The 21,318-nt window shown below is 36.9% G+C and overlaps 1 protein-coding gene across 1 annotated transcript in view; it reads right to left on the bottom strand.

The window, feature by feature from the left end:
- Window positions 1-21,318, bottom strand: part of syndig1l (synapse differentiation inducing 1-like) — a 137,951-nt gene that overhangs the window by 102,513 nt on the left and 14,120 nt on the right. Inside the window, exon 2 of the mRNA XM_062045149.1 lies at window positions 1,951-2,562. Within this exon, the coding sequence (XP_061901133.1) occupies window positions 1,951-2,457 (507 nt within the window). The 5' untranslated portion in view covers window positions 2,458-2,562. The remainder of the gene's footprint in view (window positions 1-1,950; window positions 2,563-21,318) is intronic.

Genomic DNA, 21,318 nt, shown 5'->3' with positions numbered 1-21,318 from the left:
GACTCCCACGTTATCTATTAATTTAACAATTCAATAATTATACCCACCCTGCGATGAGGTGACAACTTGTCCAGGGTTTACCCTGCCTTCCGCCCGGGTGCAGCTGGGATAGCCTCCAAAATGGATGGATGGCTGGATAATTATACCCACTCAACATCCATTGCAGCCGATCACTCTGTAAGGGGGGTCCCTATATCTGCGGTCCCTTCTAGAAGGGGAAATGCACTTTTTTTGGAATTTTGCCTATTGTTCACAAACATTATGAGAGACAAGAACACAGGTCTCTTTTTTTTTTTAGGATTTTAAGGATGATAAAAAAAACGCTTGCAAGATGCGGCTAATGGGAGTCACCATTGTAGCCTTTAAAGCCCTCTAAAACAACTTCACAACCCTCCATCGACGTTTATTATATACACACTGGAAGTATATATATAATGTAGTAACAGACATGTTCATAATAATATGTAATATGTTCAATATTTACTGTATTTTAGTAATTTCCTGCACAGCCGGAACTAATTATTCTGCGCATTTATTTCCGCTTTCATGGCAGCGCACTTCCGACTTCCTACTCAAATGCAGACTTGGTAACAGACAACAAACACGTCTATTTTTGGACAACGAGGATTTACAACCTTATCCTTTTTGAAGCTGAATATACGGAGGATGAACTGCTGCTTCTAGAAGAGAGCACAAAGAAGAGGCTGAACGTTGGAGCAGACGGAAGCCGAGAGAGTGCAACATGGCCATTTACGCTGCAAATCTGGAACTTTTCAGCCAAGCTATGCTTAATTAATGGATTGTTTACCCAACTCATATGGAAACATATCCGGCCAGTTGGACCAAACGGACAACTGTCCATTGAGTAAGTCACACTAGAATTCATCATGACACATGCAGTACATCACCGCACAACTACAGTACATACGCTGTCGAGCTAGCAGTGTACAAACAAAACATGAAATGTGGGCTAATATTTTAAAGATACTGATTGTTAATGTTTTTCAGTCAGTACAAACTGTTGTCCTATCGCAATGTTGTGCATTACAAACTTAAACGCATTTCGTGCTGACTTAGAAGCGAGCTTATCTCTTTCCGTAGTTAGCTTTAACGGCTAATACCGTAGCACGCCAATGTATTACTACCCTAGAAAAAGAGTTCCTCAGTGTTCACTCTTACAAAACAAACATTTTTAAAGTGATTTAAAGGCAGAATGTGTTGCTCCCATTAGCTGCATTGCTAGCTACCAAGAACGCTACCAATGTGCATATTAACATTTTTATATCGTCATAAGAAATTTTTTTTTTTACGTTATCAGCCAAACTGCCTTAAGGTAATGTTGCAATTTTCAATGCCAACAAAGAAATTGACTCACACATATAATAATAAAACAAGATATAACAACTGGGCAGCAGTTATAATCAGTTCATTTGTAAATGTTGCAATAACAAATTTTATTTTTATTACTAAAAACAACAATATTTATTAACACACAAACATACTGAAAATGTGTGCAGTTGAGTACCGTTATCGATTCCCAAGTACCAGAAATCGGTACCATAACGGTTCAAATATGAAAGGTACCCATCCCTAATTATGCCATGCACACACACACAAGTACAGAAAATTGGTACCGTTGAGTTCCGGTTTCGATTCCCAGGTACCCTATAGCTTGGTTAATATGCAGGAACAGGTGAATCCTTCACCATTACCTGCATTGTTAGCCACCTCTTGCTCGCAGTGTTTTATGTATTTTGAATGTACAGAAAAGAGAACGTGTGTTCTTCTCTCAGATAAAGACTGCAAATGATGGAAACAATTCCAGGAAAACGTGTATTTTCCTCTTAAATGAATGAATGAACACTTTTAGTCTAAATTCTACGCAGTGTTTTATAGATGAGACCGTGAACACTTTTGGAGAAAACGATATTTGGCATCTTGTGCTCCTACCTCATACTCCACATACTCTTCCTCCTCCACCTCGTATGAAACAGTTTGGATCTTCACGTGCTCTCCATCCTCCATCATCTTGGTCTGTGGCTCCTCCGGGGCGGAGGCGTCCCCTCCGACCACGTTTGATGTCTCTTTGGCCTTCTTCTCCGTGAAGGTGGTCTCACAGCACTCACTTTTGTATTCCTTTGCTTTGATGCTGCCATTGTCCTCCTTGTACAGGATGAAGTTGGGCCTGTAGAAGGCCTCCACGGCCAAATGCAGCGACGTGGCGTCCAAGAGCTGCTGTGACTTGATCTTGGCGTTGCTACTGTAACGGCCTGCACTCACCACGTTGTTCACCTTGCCGCCGCCTCCTCCGCCGCCGCTCTCGCCACCACCTCCAGAGTAGTAATTGATAATGTTTTCCTGGTAGTGGTTGTTAGGGAAGTCTCCTCCGTAACCGTTGACCATCTGCTTGCTGTTTTTGTCCAACAAAGGGTTCTGGAGCTCACTGAGATTCTCCATAGCAACACTTGCTCTTTTTATTAACTCTAACGAGGAGTAAGAATGGTGGTGTGTGATTCCTTATTGCGCACGGAGGACTGTAAAGGCACTCCACCGTTCAGAGATCTGTGAAGAAAAAAGAATATAGGAGAGAGGAGAGTCTTTAACAAGCAGACATTTTCCAGAGTTTACTGGCAACACATCAAAGTTTCATTCTTTTTATTGCTTGTCAACAATAACATCTTTGAAGGACTCAATTAGGTTCAATTTGTCTCTTTGTTTCGCACACACCCAGAATATCTATCAAACACTCCCAGGATGGAGGGTGTGTTGTTTTGTTCACCCTGTGTGGTTGTTTTCACTCCAGTCCTTGTGTCAGTTTTAAATAGGCATCAAGATGACATCATGGACGATTAATGCTTCCAAATTTCTACTTCATCTCTGACTATAACCACAAGCTCAGTGGCCTTGTGGTTAGAGCAGGGGTCACCAACGCGGTGCCCGTGGGCACCAGGTAGCCCGTAAGGACCAGATGAGTAGCCCGCTGGCCTGTTCTAAAAAATAGCTCAAATAGCAGCACTTACCAGTGAGCTGCCTCTATTTTTGAAATTGTATTTATTTACTAGCAAGCTGGTCTCGCTTTGCTCGACATTTTTAATTCTAAGAGAGACAAAACTCAAATAGAATTTGAAAATCCAAGAAAATATTTTAAAGACTTGTTTAAATAAATTCATACATTTTTTTACTTTGCTTTTTATAACTTTCAGAAAGACAATTTTAGAGAAAAAATACAACCTTGAAAATGATTTTAGGATTTTTAAACACATATACCTTTTTACCTTTTAAATTCCTTCCTCTTCTTTCCTGACAATTTAAATCAATGTTCAAGTAAATTAATCGTTTTTATTGTAAAGAATAATAAATAAATGTTCATTTAATTCTTCATTTTAGCTTCTTTTTTTTTCGACGAAGAATATTTGTGAAATATTTCTTCAAACTTATTATGATTAAAATTCAAAAAAAAAATTCTGGCTAATCTAGAAAATCTGTAGAATCAAATTTAAATCTTATTTCAAAGTCTTTTGAATTTCTTTAAACAATTTTGTTCTGGAAAATCTAGAAGAAATAATGATTTGTCTTTGTTAGAAATATAGCTTGGTCCAATTTGTTATATATTCTAACAAAGTGTAGATTGGATTTTAACCTATTTAAAACATGTCATCAAAATTGTAAAATTAATCTTAATCAGGAAAAATTACTAATGATGTTCCATAAATTATTTTTTTAATTTTTTCAAAAATATTCGAATTAGCTAGTTTTTCTCTTCTTTTTTTCGGTTGAATTTTGAATTTTAAAGAGTCGAAATTGAAGATAAACTATGTTTCAAAATTTAATTGTCATTTTTTTCGTGTTTTCTCCTCTTTTAAACAGTTCAATTAAGTGTAAATATCATTAATTATTAATAATAACATACAGTTAAAGGTAAATTGAGCAAATTGGCTATTTCTGGCAGTTTATTTAAGTGTGTATCAAACTGGTAGCCCTTCGCATTAATCAGTACCCAAGAAGTAGCTCTTGGTTTCAAAAAGGTTGGTGACCCCTGGGTTAGAGTGTCCGCCCCTTGAGATCGGTAGGTGGTGAGTTCAAACCCCGGCCGAGTCATACCAAATAATATAAAAACGGGACCCATTACCTCCAAAGCATCAAGGGTTGGAATTGTGGGTTAAATCCCCAAAATGATTCCAGAGCGCGGCCACGGCTGCTGCTCACTGCTCCCCTCACCTCCCAGGGTGGAACAAGTGTGATGGGTCAAATGCAATTTCACCACCACCTAGTGTGTGTGTGTATGTGTGTGACATCAATGTGTTTGGCATTGGTGGCCTTTTCCTAAAGTACAGTACACGTGCGCGACTATGCGTCTCTGAGCATTCAAACCTAAAAGGTCACAGTAAACCAATGATCTGTGCTTCCAGGGACGCGCCTAAATATTACCATGAAAAACGATACATTGTGAACGTTTGTTTGAAAGTCACAGTGACTGGCAAAAAAAACATTGTTGCCATAAAAGCACATCTTCTCAGTGCGGAAGTGAACACCTGTACACAGTGTCACCGTTCTCACGATCACGCTAGTTTAGCTGCTACCTAAACAACTAGCGCAGATTTCATTTCAACAACTAACAAATGGTTTCCACTGTTCGATGTGCTCGTTCATGTCGATGGTGTTTTAATGTTTAGGGCAAGGGTGTCAAACTCATTTTAGCTCAGTTGCCGCATGGAGGAAAATATATTCCCAATTGGGTGGGAATGGTAAAATCATGGCATGATAACTTAAAAATAAAGACAACTTCAGGCAGTTTTCCTTGTTTTACATTGGCCAAAAACAGAACAAGCACATTCTGAAAATGTACAAATCTTAAATAATCCTCTGGACAAAATACTTCAAGTTAGTTGAAAATTCTGAGGAAATTGGTGCAGTTTCAAAAACACAATGAGCTTAGACTTAGTCTCAGTGTATCTACAAAGCCAGGATTCAACTTTAAGTCGCAGTCTTTCTTAACCTGACTCTTGCCAGAACCTTGTAGTTCTCTGAGCTCCACACAAGGATCTGGGCTCGAAGGCATTGCAAACTCCTTCCAGGTAGCAAAAAATAATGAACCAATCAGGATCGCCGGGCGGGATTTCATAGATGTGACGTTGCGCCGAAGGAATGTTTGATTCAAACAACAATGGCAGCACGGAGCAAGTAGTCATGTGCCGACATTGATTCTGCTATTGCAACTGTTTTGCGACAACGATAGAATATTAATTATTTAAAAGATGATCAGAGAACGGTTTTGAAGGCATTTATTGGTGGCGAAGATGTTTTGGCTCTTCTACCGACCAGGTTTGGATTTCCCAGCGTCGCTCTCATCAGCGTCACTGGTTGATTGCGATGCGAGTGGTTGAAGTAGCACCTCATTCAAGATAACGGACAAGTGGTTTATCCAATTCAATGATTTTTTTACAAGGCCCCGCCTTCTGAAATACATCTCCTATTGAAAAGTCCCAGATCCTTGTGTGGAGCTCAGCGAACTACAAGGATCTGGCGAGAGTCAGGTTAAGTCTTTCTGGGATTGAACAAAAACACAACATGTAATCTCTTCTAGGTATCAAATACCTCCTTTGTCATGTCCACGTATTAATCCAGAGCTAATTCAACAAACCGTAAGAAACGGAGGTAAAAAACTATTAAAAAGGTTTAAGTTCACATTTCTTGTGTTTGACACAGACATTTTGGGGGCAACGAGGATGACAAATGACGATGTGTTCAAAGCAGAAGACATAAAACGGCAGGTTTTAAGTTTCATGTGGGTCGAGGAGGAGGAGCCACAGTCCCCCTTTACTGTGTACCTCTTGCTTGCCAAACAGAATTGCTATTGTGACATCCAGTGGACACATTTAGAACAGCAGTTTCTTACGTAAAGAAAAAAGCAGCTCATTTTAATACTTGGCAAACTCATCACGCGGGTCGGTTAAAACCGGTTCGCGGGCCTGATCCGGCTCCCAGGCCATACGTTTGTCACCCCTGATTTAGGGGAAGTGCTGGAATAAAAAAGGTAAACCTAGTCTGTTGGCAGTGATTAAAAATACTTGGAATGTCAGTTGTTGTTTAGTTATGCTCAGACAGCGTCTGCGCATACATGTCGCTTCCAATGTAATAGTAAGCAAATGAAGGAAGTAAGTGCCACTGAAGAAAAAGATACAACCAACCAACTATTGCAGCTGTATTTTCTGCTTCCACTACTAATGATCAGACTGGCGACGGTGTCTCAACATCACACTTTTGTCACCTCTACTAAACCTGATGCATAATAAGTGCATCTACTAGTGGTGTGGGAAAAAATCGATTGTCATTTTTTTAAATTTGTATTTATTTATTTATTTTAATTTTATTTTTTTAAATTAATCAATCCAACAAAACAATACACAGCAATACCATAACAATGCAATCCAATTCCAAAACCAAACCTGGCCCAGCAACACTCAGAACAGCAATAAACAGAGCAATTGAGAGAAGACACAAACACGACACAGAACAAACCAAAAGTAGTGAAACAAAAATGAATATTATCAACAACAGTATCAATATTAGTTACAATTTCAACATAGCAGTGATTAAATATCCCTCATTGACATTATCATTAGACATTTATAAAAAAGAAAAAAAAAAGAACAATAGTGTCACAGTGGCTTACACTTGCATCGCATCTCATAAGCTTGACAACACACTGTGTCCAATATTTTCACAAAGATAAAATAAGTCATATTTTTGGTTCATTTTAAAGTTAAAACAAATTTACATTATTGCAATCAGTTGATAAAACATTGTCCTTTACAATTATAAAAGCTTTTTACAAAAATCTACTACTCTGCTTGCATGTCAGCAGACTGGGGTAGATCCTGCTGAAATCCTATGTATTGAATGAATAGAGAATCATTTTGAATCGGGAAAATATCGTTTTTGAATCGAGAATCGCGTTGAATCGGAAAAAATCGATTTTGAATCGAATCGTGGGACACCCAAAGATTCGCAGCCCTAGCATCTACCTTCTGCATCTTCCTCCTAAAAAAAAGTTAACTTTCCTCCAGCTGTGGCTCATCGCCACATACCAATGTCTGCACTTTTCAGATCACAATTTCAAGCTGCAACGTTTGTGTGATGAGGCCGCATGTCGGCTGTTGTTGTGATCCCAAGATGCAGAAAAGGCAGGTGTCGTGCAGGCAGAAGGGCATTTGATTAAGAACCAAGTACAATACAAATTAACAAAGGTTGCAGGCACTCAGAAGGCAAAAGCACACTATGGCATACACCACTGATGTCAAACTCAAGGCCCGGGGGCCAGTTCTGGCCCGTCACATAATTTTATATGGCCCCTGAAAGCCTAGAAAAAATTGTTTTCAATAAAATACTTTTTTTTTTTTGTTGACAGAAAAAAAAATGCATATTTTAAACTTTAATATGATTTACTATTATCTAATATTGCTTTACCATGAATTGATTTACGTAGACCCCGACTTAAACAAGTTGAAAAACTTATTTGGGTGTTACCATTTAGTGGTCAATTATACGGAATATGTACTGTACTGTGCAATCTACTAATAAAAGTTTCAATCAATCAATCAATAAAATCTGATCATGCCCATTATATTATTATATACTGCATTGCAAAACCATTTTTGTAAGATAAAAACAAATATCTGCTTGTCACCTTTATTTATGATTTTAAAGCAAGCTATACATAAAACAATCTAAATCAAATGCCTATGCATTTCGATTAATCATGATTAATCACAGGTTATTACCCGCATGCATAATGTAAATACATTTTTAAAAAGCGGCCCTCTGAAAGCAGCCATTACTGCCATGTGGCCCTCAATGAAAATGAGTTTGACACAACTGGACACTAAATAAATGAACCAGCACTGTAGGAGTATACCAAGTTAAACTAACTACAACTACGGTAATTAATGATGACAAACAGGTGTGCTGGCTGGACAAGGACAGAAAATAAAGGTGCTTCAAAACCAAACATGCTAATTGCTAAGCTAGCCTGAAAAAGAATGAGTGCTTTGTAAAGTTTAAGAAGTGTGCATTACTGCATTACTGCAAAGAGTAAGCAGTTAACAGGAAATTAACAAGTAGATTAATGCGAGTTAGAGAGAGGGTAAAATAACAACAATAACAACAGGCGTAAACATAAGAGGAGTGTGGATCCATCCATGTTTCGGTAGAGTCAATACCAAGGCTAGTATCTGTATATGATCAATACTAGAGTCATTGGATCAATATTTTATTTTCATTATTGGGGTTTTGTAGGGGTGTAAAATGATGAATTTAAAAAATCTGATTAATCCCATTTTGGAATTTGTATTAATCATGATTAATCACATGTGATTACTCGCTTGCATGACTAACATTTTAATTATTGTAAAATGAAAATACGGCTTTGTAGTCGCCAACATTGAAAGTCAATTGTTGTGTTTGTGAAAATATATGATAGGTTTTTCACTTATTTCTTCTCTTTTTCATTAATATTTGACCTCAATGTTATGTTGATTGATTTTGTTTTTAATTTATTCCTTGTTTGATTTTTTATGAATGAAATAAATAAATGAACTGAACTGAACTGAACTGAAAATGTGTTTAAGAAAATACCACAATATTTGTATACAAATGCAATTTTACTGTCAGACTGTCTTCCAGAAAAGTTTTCAAACATTTAACTTGAATGCATGTTATATGTTTGCACAAAACTTGCCAACAGTTGTATCTAAAGTTCTTTCAAGCTGGATTTTGGAGTGAAATTTGCCAACAAGCACAACAGTCAGAGTCTTCTCACCCATTGTAGTACTGACATATGCATTGATCTGATCACTGACCGTATAGTTAAAGTGAAGGACCTTGTACGGTCAAAATAAATTGCATGATTAATCTAAGTGTGTTAATGATTAATGCTATATTATTTTGTGATTAATCACATGAGTTAACTGGTTAATTTTGACAGGCCTATTTTTTTTCGTTAATTTTTACAAACTCTGGGAATAATTTCCTGGACACTGCAATGAGTTGAGAGTAAAAACCAAAGGATTTAAAAGAGTAGTAGATTTTTACTTTTGTTTAGTTGTTGTGTATTGTTAACTTTGCTTTGATCAACAATTGTATGTAATAAAAGAGAACAAGGAACTAAGTCAAACATGGTGTCGATATTTTTGCACTGTCAAATGGTAAGAGCACCATCAATACATTGAAATATTTACAGGTAATACGTGTGATTGGTATCACTCATGAATGATCGGTATCGGAATCAACAGTATAAAACCCTGTATGTGACAGTCCTAATTTTGAGTAATAGTTCAGTATTTTTTAAGGATTTGTAGGTTAATTTAGTGTTATTTGACTATCACACCATTCTACTTCAGATGCCTATTGTTTATATGTTTGGATTGTCTGAAAAAATGTTTCATGGTAAAATATATTTAAAAGCATTTTTTTTAAGGATTTCCTTCTAAATCAGGGTTGTCAAACGTACGGTAGGTTTTATCTGGCCCGCGTGATGAGTTTACCAAGTAGAAAAAAGAGCTGCTTTTCTTTTTTTAAAGAAATAAACTGCTGTTCTAAATGTGTCCACTGGATGTCACAATAGCAATTCTGTTAGGCAAGCAAACAGTTTATACCGGGGCCAAGCAAGAGGTACACAGTAAAGGGGGACTGTGGCTCCTCCTCGACCCACATGAAACTTAAAACCTGACGTTTTATGTCGCACGTTTGCACCAAGAAAAATTCCTAGTTTGTGAACCCGTTCTCAAACAATGGCAATAAAACTATTCTGATTCTGATTCTGATTCTGATTTATGTCTTCTGCTTCGAACACATCGTCATTTGGCACCCTTGTTACCCCCAAAATGTCTCTGTCAAACATGAGAAAAGTGAACTTAACCCTTTTGAATAGTTTTTACCTTCGTTTCTTACGGTTTGTTGAGTTAGCTCTGGATTGATACGTGGACTTGACAAGGGAGGTATTTGATACTTACTATAATACTAGAGTTTACATGTTGTGTTTTTTGTTCAATCCCAGAAAGACTGTGACATAAAGTTTGATCATGGCTTTGTAGATACACTGAGACTAAGTCTAAGCTCATTGTGTTTTTGAAGCTGCACCAATTTTGTCAGAACTTTCAACTAATTTGAAGTGTTTTGTCCAGAGGATTATTTGTGATTTGTATGTTTTCAGAATGTGTTTGTTCTATTTTTGTCCAAAGTAAAACAAAGAAAAAAAAAGGAAGTTTTCTCTATTTTTAGGTTATCGTGCCATGATTTTACCATTACGACCCACTTGAGAATAGATTTTCTTCCATGCGGCCCCTGAGCTAAAATGAGTTTGACACCCCTGTTCTAAATTGTCATGCGAAGACAAAACAGCTTGCATGAGGTCAACATTTGACACAAAGTATAGTATACACTCTGTGGTGTTAAATACAAGCGCAATAGCATCCATGTAATTATTCTGGTATGTCACCTACAAAACACACCAATGAATTATTCTCAATCAGCATGCTTCAGTGTCATCTTTGTTTCGACAGTTTCTGTCACCAGGATTAACCCCGCCTCGATTTGCATGAACGATGAGGTATCAAAATCACATTCAAGTGTCAAAAAAACATCAGAACACAATCACGAGCCCGCCTTTGTTTCCCCTCAGCCTGCAACCTCCTTTTCTGCGATGTCACCTCTTGACTTTAGTCTGATTAAAGCGCTTTGCAAATAGAAATGGCAAATGCAGATTAATTCTTGGGGTCCTGACCCCAATCGTGTGTCGCTGTTCGTCCAACGACTGTGCAGCGTTCCCAACACTTAAAGACACACAACGATAAACAAGACAATCAGTGTTTGATGCTTGATAGTTTGGTTAATTCGTCTGATTATTGGCGACCATTAACTACACTCATTCTTTGTTAGAAATAATCTATGACTCTTTAAGTCAGACAAAAAAAAGCCAGCATGTTCACAATTAACATGAGGGTGGTTAGCACATAGGTCACACAGTCAAGAGATCTGGGTTCAAATCTCCATTTGAGGATCTCTGTGTGAAGTCCCTGTGCATATCTGGGTTTTCTCCGGGTACTCTGGCTTCCTCTCACATTTCAAAAATAATAATTGGCAACCGTGCCATCGTACAGGAGGAACAGCCCGCTAGGGCCCACACTGCCACTCACAACCAGACAATGAATGGGGTAGAGGGGCTTACATCAATATTTTTTCCGAGGGCCCAGAATTCCTAGCAACTGCCCTGATTGGAGGCTCTAAATTGTCCAGAGGTATGAATGTTAGTGTGAATCTATATGTGTCCTGCAATTGGCTGGCTAAATTTAGCATGCTAGAAATTGACTAAGGTGCATTTTGACTTTGGAACATTTTGAAACGGTAGAGAAATTTTGATGTAGTAACATTTTTTTCTTTAAAGAATCAGTGGAAAATCAGGGAAAACCAGGAATTTATAAGTACTCACACAAATGTTTATCATTAATACCACCGTAGGCTTCCCTATTGTCCGCTGTCTTTTACGTTACAGACATTCTCCGTGTATGTTTAAAGCTTCAAAAGTGTTTGTCCATCATAAACATTCATTTATGGTTCATTCATGGTTCATTCATGGTTCAGCCATGGCCGCGATCAGTTGGGGGGAGGGGCATTTTGCTTGAAGAAGCATGTTAAAATGTAAATTATTGAAAGACAAGACACCTAATATAATATTTTACCCCAAAAGTGTTCCTGGCCATGTCATGCTCTGCCACTGATTAAAATATGAAGGCAACATTTATTCCATCACTTCCGGTGGCTCTGTAGCGGACGTCATTAGTACTTGCAGTGCAAAGCTGAAGATCTTGGGTTTGAACCCTGGTCGTGGTTGAAAATTCGGTATGTTTTTTAAATGTATGTTTTAAAGATGTTACAATTGTTTAATATGCTAAACTTCAGGATAATGATAAAAACGTGGACTGTTACAAAATCATGCTAATTATCAAATAATTTAGATGAATGATAGATAGTTTAATTAAAGTCAATTAAAGCTTTTGTGATTCTGGAAATTCATTGTGTTGCTCAAGGTAATATAATTTATACAGTGCTGGGATACCCATGATTTCAGCCTTTCAAAGTTATTTTTGGACAACCAATTGTATGACCTCGGTATTGGTCAAATCGTAGTTACTGCCTTGGTTCCAGAACATTTATCCCCGCACGTTAAGATAATTTATGAACTGTTAAAAGCGATCTACAATGGTAATTTTTGTTGGTAAATGAGATGATGAAAGATTATCATCTCACTTCAACTTCTCTGACATACAGTATAAATGCTTCCTCTTTGCTATGTTAGCATTGCAAATGAAAATATGTTCTTAATTGTCTTACCCTGGATAACTAAACATTAAATATATAAATACATGTCAACTAGTAAGTAAATGTTTAAATACTACAATACCCAGCAGGCTTAGCGCTGTAGACAGGAACAGGAAGTACATTAGGTCCGAGCTACGCAATTGTGTCATTTGATCAATAAATCATTGATATATTGTTACACATTGTGTTTCCAGCTTTGTGAATCATCAATCAATCAATCAATCAATCAAAGTTTACTTATATAGCCCTTAATCACAAATGTCTCAAAGGGCTGCACAAGCCACAACGACATTCTCGGCTCAGATCCCACATCAGGGCAAGAAAAAACTCAACCCAATGGGAACAACGAGAAACCTTGGAAGTGACCACAGATGTCAATGGATGCCAACACAAGAAACAAAAATACATTTTAAATAGATAGTTTTTGTTCACGCTTCAGTGCCACTCAGAGACAAATTTGATGAGCAAAAATTACACTTGATGGCCAAAATATGCAGGGAAGTTCCTGGCATTGGACAAAGTTGCAAAGCTACGCATAATTTTGTTGAATTTGCGTTAATTGCAAATTCCTCAAGGGTCTGATTATGATAATTATTAGGGGTGTGGGAAAAAATCGATTCGAATTCGAATCGCGATTCTCACCTTGTGCGATTCAAAATCCATCCATCCATCCATCCATTTTCTACCGCTTATTCCCTTCGGGGTCGCGGGGGGCGATGAAGCCTATCTCAGCTACAATCGGGCGGAAGGCGGGGTACACCCTGGACAAGTCGCCACCTCATCACAGGGCCAACACAGATAGACAGACAACATTCACACTCATATTCAAACACTTGGGCCAATTTAGTGTTGCCAATCAACCTATCCCCAGGTGCATGTCTTTGGAGGTGGGAGGAAGCCGGAGTACCCGGAGGGAACCCACGCAGTCACAGGGAGGACATGCAAACTCCACACAGAAAGATCCCGAGGCCGGGATTGAACTCACGACTACTCAGGACCTTCGTATTGTGAGGCAGATGCACTAACCCCTCTGCAGAATCCATTCTCATTTTTAAAAAATCCAATAATTTATTCATTTTTTTAATTAATCAACCCAACAAACTAACACAGCAATACTATAACAATGCAATCCAATTCCAAAACCAAACCCGACCCAGCAACACTCAGAACTGCAATAAACAGAGTAATTGAGAGGAGACACAAACACGACACAGAACAAACCAAAAGTAGTGAAACAAAAATTAATATTATCAACAACAGTATCAATACTAGTTACAATTTCAACATAGCAGTGATTAAAAATCCCTCATTGACATTATCATTAGACATTTATAAAAATAAAAATAAATGAACAATAGTGTCACAGTGGCTTACACTTGCATCGCATCTCATAAGCTTGACAACACACTGTGTCCAATATTTTCACAAAGATAAAATAAGTCATATTTTGGTTCATTTAATAGTTAAAACAAATTTACATTATTGCAATCAGTTGATAAAACATTGTCCTTTACAATTATAAAAGCTTTTTACAAAAATCTACTACTCTGCTTACATGTCAGCAGACTGGGGTAGATCCTGCTGAAATCCTATGTATTGAATGCATAGAGAATCGTTTTGAATCGGGAAAAAATCTTTTTTGAATCGAGAATCATGTTGAATTGAAAAAAAAAAAAGATTTTGAATGGAATCGTGACCCCAAGAATCGATATTGAATCGAATCGTGGGACACCCACAGATTCACAGCCCTAATAATTATGTATGTTATAATTCCTGCATCAATTTAAAAAGTGCTTTCTAGAATGTACACTTTTTCACCATATCTTCCTTGATGAACTAATATTCAATTCCCCCACTCACAGTCTTTTAGAGAACCAACTCCAATCCCACCAACAAACTACAGTATCAGTGTTCCTCCCAAGTGGACCTCCGCCTTGCCTCTCAGTATTCCGACATTGCATTAGTAGTCGTGTTCCCACGGGTCCACAAGTAGCTGCAGGAATGCAGAATCATGTGGTTCTTCGGTAAAGGTGGATATGATTATGAGCAGCCACCAAAAATAAAATGCATCCCCAAGGTTGTTTCCATCTCATTAGCATGCCACCATGTGCCTTCTTCCCTGGTCTAGACCCGTTGGTGACACCAAACTTTTTGTATGATAAATCAAGTTTCTGGAAGAGAAACATTCTTGTTTAACCTTAGCTGTCCCATACAAAATGTGTTTATTTTCTGGATAAATCCGATAAAAAAGAGATTAAAAAAACTCTTCAATGAGGTGAGATTATCTGTACTGTGCTGTAAGTGTTTTAGGGTGAGCAGATAAAGCGTTCCGTTTCTTCTACTTGCATTGCTAAACTTCGCCTGAGCTCATTGTAAACAAACATGGCGTCGATCGTGTGTGACGTCTTCACTGTTTCAGAGGGAAGACCTTTCATGTGCTATTTGCACCAAATGTTCTGCAAACATTCCATGAAGAGGGAAAAATACATCAGCGTTCAACACATCAAACCTCATCAGCCACCTGAAACACCAGCATCGCTACGAAGGTGTTTTGAAACCCCACGAAGACGCTTGCTGCTAAAAGAAGCTGCCCCAAAGAAAGGTATACACAAGAAAGGTATACACAAGCATTACGTAGAATATTTTGAGTCAATAGTGCAAAATAAGTAAACATAAGCAAAAACTTCGATTGGCTCTGATTTAAATCCTTTGGTTTTTGCCCTTAAAGTTCTCCTTTGTCCAGAAACATATTTTCTGAGTTTGTAAACAATAACAAAAACTACCAATCCAATCACTGTAGTATTGACCATATACTGATACTACACTTAGTATCAGTACTGTCGATAATTTACATTCAAAAGCGCTAGCTTGCGGTTAGCATTTTGCATGTCCTCCTAAGGTGTGTAATGTAGCATGTTAAGCTGGTCCTTGTCCTCAAGGGATAATGACATTTTTAAGAAACATACTTTATATGCCGCCATGGAGGCATATATTACCGATTTAAAAGCTGCACTGTGGAGGGAAGTTCAATACTAGCTTGCTAGCAAGAAGGCTACATTGTGTTGAGGACGCAGATGTTTGCTTGTTGCTGTCAAATTTGTGGGACCCAGCTAGAATGTGTCATCATGTGTCATCATCACGATGTAACAATAGTATTAAAATCTCTATTGTTGCCAAATTAACATGATTATTATTATTATGTATATCACAGCAAGTGGCAGGATGTGGAGAAAAGATAGAGTGGACATAAAAAGGACATCTAGCCGCTTTAGTATTCTCTGCAGCCCGTTTAGGCAGCCAACAACAGTCGACGGGCTTGAGTGGAAATAATTTGATTGCTACCACAAGGCTGCCAAGCCTCACGCTCTGAGTGTGAGAGTCAAGAAATGTAACCCTCACCACACTTGACATTTCTCATGCATGTATTTCCCTATTCACTACTCTATTTGTATTTTGTACATGATAATAAACTTTGGCCGTCGCGACTTGCAGTGACTGACTGAGCTGACCCATCTCATCAGCCTAAATCTTAGCAACCATGAAAGGCACCCATACACCAATCAGAAGCACCGTAAGGCGTGTCCTGCCTGAGTTTAGGCCAGACCTTCGTTGCGGAGAAAACGCATTTGCGGGCGGCGGGGATCGGTGGTGCCGTTCGTCATTGCTACAATCTGTGAGCGAATCAACTTGAATCTTTTGGCGGTAAGGCGTAATCTGATATGTGACTGAATGGAAATGGAAAGGGATAGTGGCGGGTTATCTTCAAGTACTACTGTATTCCTAAGAAAAAGAAAAGACAAAGATTAAGAGTTTTGGATGAATAACACGAGATATGTGTAAAAAAAAAACCCCATCAAATTGATGATATTATACCAATTCCTCATTGAACTGCTCACAGAATATATACAACATACGTCTTTGGACAAATAAAACAGGTGGCTGGCTCTGTTCAATCAATCAATCAATCAATCAATCAATCAATCAATCAATCAATCAATCAATCAATCAATCAATCAATCAATCAAACTTTATTTATAAAGCGCTTTTCATACATAAAAGAAATGCAATGCAAAGTGCTTCACAAAGTTAAAACAATACCCTGGTGACCCATATCTCCCTTTATCACATACATACGCACAGACACAGATACCAAACACACACACACACACACACACACACACACACACACACACACACACACACACACACACACACACACACACACACACACACACACACACACACACACACACACACACACACACATTTGCAACTATATGGATACATTATTGCATGGCTGAGTACAGAGGAGACATGTGTGTAAACACTATCACAGGAGCCATCTGCACCAGGAGGTCATCAGACCATGGCCACCAGGACGCTGACACAAAAGCGCCCCCACAAACACAGCCGGTAACCCCTGAGGCAGATGGCTCATCTGAGGAACGTTGGAAAATACAAATAATAAAACTTGTAAAATAGTAAGAACCATGTGTAAAGATAAATAATAAAATACAAGTAAGATATGAAGACTAATAGAAAAAAAAAAAAAAAAAAAAAATATATATATATATATATATATATATATATATATATATATATATATATATATATATATATATATATATATATATATATATCCATCCATCCATCTTCTTCCGCTTATCCGAGGTCGGGTCGCGGGGGCAACAGCCTAAGTAGGGAAGCCCAGACTTTCCTCTCCCCAGCCACTTCGTCCAGCTCTTCCCGGGGAATCCCGAGGCGTTCCCAGGCCAGCCTATATATATATATATATATATATATATATATATATATATATATATATATATATATATATATATATATATATATATATATATATATATATACATATGGTAACACTTTAGTATGGGGAACACATATTCACCATTAATTAGTTGCTTATTAACATGCAAATTAGTAACAATATGGCTCTTAATTAGTCATTAGTAGGTACTTATTAATGCCTTATTCTGCATGGCCTTATTATACAACCAGTAAGCCATTAACTAAGAGTCTTCCCTCAATAACCTCAGAATTATAGCTATATTTATTTATTATGTATTTACTGTATATATATATATATATATATATATATATATATATATATATATATATATATATATATATATATATATATATATATATATATATATATATATACAGTAAATACATAATGAATAAATAGAACTAAATATAATCTTGCAAAACTAATAGGATAAAAAGTCAAATACAAATGACTTCATAAAAATAATTATTATAAGGTAAAAGCCAAAACAAAAAGGTGGGTCTTAAGCCTGCTCTTAAAAACATGAATGTTCTCTGCAGCCGTTATGCCTGGTTCACACCAACGGCCCTTGCCGCGCTTTAAAGCGGCGAGCAAAGCGCCGTCATTTTTGTCAATTTTTCCACGAATATCCCGATCTCCGAAGTAATGTTATGCTTTGATACGCTCTGATACGCTCTGATACGAATTAGTTGCCGCTTTGTTACCGTTCCTCACGATTTGATCCCGCTTTGATACGCTTTAAACCACGCTTTGATACGTTTTATTACGCTTTATTGAACTTTATTATGCTTTGATGCGATCATGACGCTTTAAATCAGGCTCTGACACGATTATCAAGCTCTGTTGTGCATTGTTACAACAAAAATAAGAAAAAAATGTGAAAAACTCAGTATACTGTTTTCCACACATTTTTTATATTCATATATTTTTTCAATTTCTCTTTTTTTTTCATTATATTTATTATATTTATATACATACATATATATTTATATACATATATTATATTTCTTTGTCATCTTAATAAATATATATCTTTCATTTCTTATGCTAGTTGACAATAATAAAAGGGATTTCTTTTATTTTTTATATTCATTTATTTTTTCAATTTCTCTTTTTTTTCGTTATATTATGTTTTATATCTTCATTTCTTTTATTTCTTTGTCATCTTAATAAATATCTATCTTTCATTTCTTATGCTGGTTGACAATAATAAAAGGCATTTCTTTTATTTTTTATATTCATTCATTTTTTCAATTTCTCTTTTATATTATGTTTTATATCTTCATTTATTTTATTTCTTTGTCATCTTAATAAATATCTATCTTTCATTTCTTATGCTAGTTGACAATAATAAAAGGCATTTCTTTTATTTTTTATATTCATTTATTTTTTCAATTTCTCTTTTTTTTCCGTTATATTATGTTTTAAATCTTCATTTCTTTTATTTCTTTCTCATCTTAATAAATATCTATCTTTCATTTCTTATGCTAGTTGACAATAATAAAAGGCATTTCTTTTATTTTTTATATTCATTTATTTTTTAAATTTCTCTTTTTTTTCCATTATATTATGTTTTATATCTTCATTTCTTTTATTTCTTTGTCATCTTAATAAATATCTATCTTTCATTTCTTATGCTAGTTGACAATAATAAAAGGTATTTCTTTTAAACGTAACATATTCTCTTTATTATTAACATTTTCATACAGAAAAATTATAGACAGTAATGTCAAACTGCAACATCAAACAGCAGAAGTACAGAAACAATGATCATCATATAAAAAAGGCAATGATGCAAAAGAGAATGGATTTGTAATCCTGTGTTGGTTTTACATAAAGTTTCAATGTCACTAGTCAATATCACAGTCACTTCCTATTGCACGTTGAACCAAGATCTGTTAAGCTTTCCTACACTTGGAGTCAAGCTTTGCTGAGCTCTGTCAGGCTTTGTCACACTTTGATACGCTCTCTGCGCTTTATTCCATTCTTGACAGAGCGCAGAATTTTTTTAAACCGTTTAACAATTTTTGTCGAACTTGCCGCATGTCCCGCTTCACTACAAGCTTTCCCACGATCCATTAGGACCCTCACGCTTTAATCAGGCTTTGTTACGCTTTAACGCCGCTTTGCATGCCGCTTTGCATGCCGCTTTGCATGCCGCTTTAAAGCGCCGTCAAAGCGCCGTTGGTGTGAACCTAGCATTAGCAACCAGCTTTACAGGCAAATGATGACGGTTGAGAAAAGAAGGTAAGTGTTGTTAATGCTTAACGTGTCTCCGCAACTCGATAATTTGTTTGGCTGTGCACACCAACGCAGCTTTGCCTTGCAACTCATTGTGCCGTTTGTTGTTGGTTCATCTGCGCGGGAGCATTTCCGCACTGCAAAAACTTAAATCTAAGTAAGATTAAATATCTCAAATAAGGGTGATATTTGCTTATTTTCTGTCTGTTAAGATAATTCTTCTCACTAAGCAGATTTTATGTTAGAGTGTTTTACTTGTTTTAAGTGTTGTGGTCCTAAATGATCTCAGTAAAATATTACAGCTTGTTGCTGAGATTTGATGACCTATATTGAGTAAAACATACTTGAAACTAGAATATCAAGTGTTGCAAAGCTGTGTCATCAACATTCACAAGTATAAAACTACTTTTTTAAAGTAATAATTTCTTATTTCAAGCTTGAAAAAAAAAATCATGACTTTGACACAATTTTGTCTCGTAATTAAAACGGATGACAACCAAATGGACTTTGCTATTTTATTTTCAATGAAACAATAGAAAATACGTACTCATATAGTAGTACAATTGGCACAGTACAGTAAACTGACAGTTAATATTTAAACATTTCACATGTGACATTTCTAACAATTTTGAACAGAAATAGTTCATGCACATTCAGATGAATTCTTCAAAATTACAATTAAAACATTTTTGGGCTGTATATATGCACACTAATTGACTGAAAGAGCACGCACTTGGCGCGATGATGTCATGTTATCGATGGAAAAATGCATTTTTAGACCATATGATTTGCCTGAGCGGCTAGGAGACCCCGAGAGTAACAAGCGGTTGCCTTGTTGCCTTTCCATTAAGAACAATAAATTCGTTTTTAGAATAAGTTTTCTGGTTTCAAGAAATGTAATGCCGAGCGCATATCATTATGTCAAGATAATGGCACTATCCATCCATCCATTTTCTACCGCTTATTCCCTTCGGGGTCGCGGGGGGCGCTGGAGCCTATCTCAGCTACAATCGGGCGGAAGGCAGGGTACACCCTGGACAAGTCGCCACCTCATCGCAGGATAATGGCACCAGCGTTTACTTAATTTAAGAATATTTTTCAACATATTGAGCAAAAAGGTCTCTTTTTTTTTTTTCCTACCAAGAAAAGTGCACTTGTTATTAGTGAGAATATACTTATTTTAAGGTATTTTTGGGTTCATTGAAGTTAGCTAATTGTACTTGTTTTGGAAAGTCTTGACAAGCCAAATGTTCTTGTTCTATTGGCAGATAATTCTGCTTAGATCAAATAAAATACCCCTCATTTTTGTATTTTTTTGTCTTTTTTTTTAACACTGACTTTTTGCAGTGCGGTTTTCAAGAAACGAGTGGTAGTGCCAAGACAACGGCGAAGCGTGCGGTCGTGTTATGGGGTTAAAATGCGTGCCTGTTGGTACCCGGTGGGTAACTCTGCGGTAGGGGAGGGCACCCATGTATTTATGCATTTATTTTTCCTAATGTTTTTGGGAGCTACTGGCTGATCTACCTTCAACTTCTATTGTCACTCACTTTTACTTGCTCTCACAAGAGTCCACTGTTTCTGGGTCGCCCCCTGGTGGTTGGTTGACTATTTGTTGTGAACATGCTTGGTTTGAAATGCAGCGCAGCAGAGCCGGCCCAAGGCATAAGCGTACTAAGCGCTTGCTTAGGGCCCCGCATCCTCAGGCTCAACTGTGAGTGATGAATCAGCTGAGGAAAAGACTGTCACCATACAGTATACATTTAATTTCTTAGTATAAACATTACACCTGAAGGGAAATTAGTATGGTCAAAGTATCTCATTAATATGTGTGCCTATATGTATGTATGTATTTCATCTTAGGTCCATCTCCCTCCTCTACAGTGCTCTCTCACACA

This window comes from Entelurus aequoreus, linkage group LG04 (genome assembly GCF_033978785.1).
Source record: "Entelurus aequoreus isolate RoL-2023_Sb linkage group LG04, RoL_Eaeq_v1.1, whole genome shotgun sequence".
NCBI classification, from domain to species: Eukaryota; Metazoa; Chordata; class Actinopteri; order Syngnathiformes; family Syngnathidae; genus Entelurus; species Entelurus aequoreus.
Note: the sequence above shows the minus strand (reverse complement) of the source record. Positions and strands in the feature narration are given on the sequence as shown.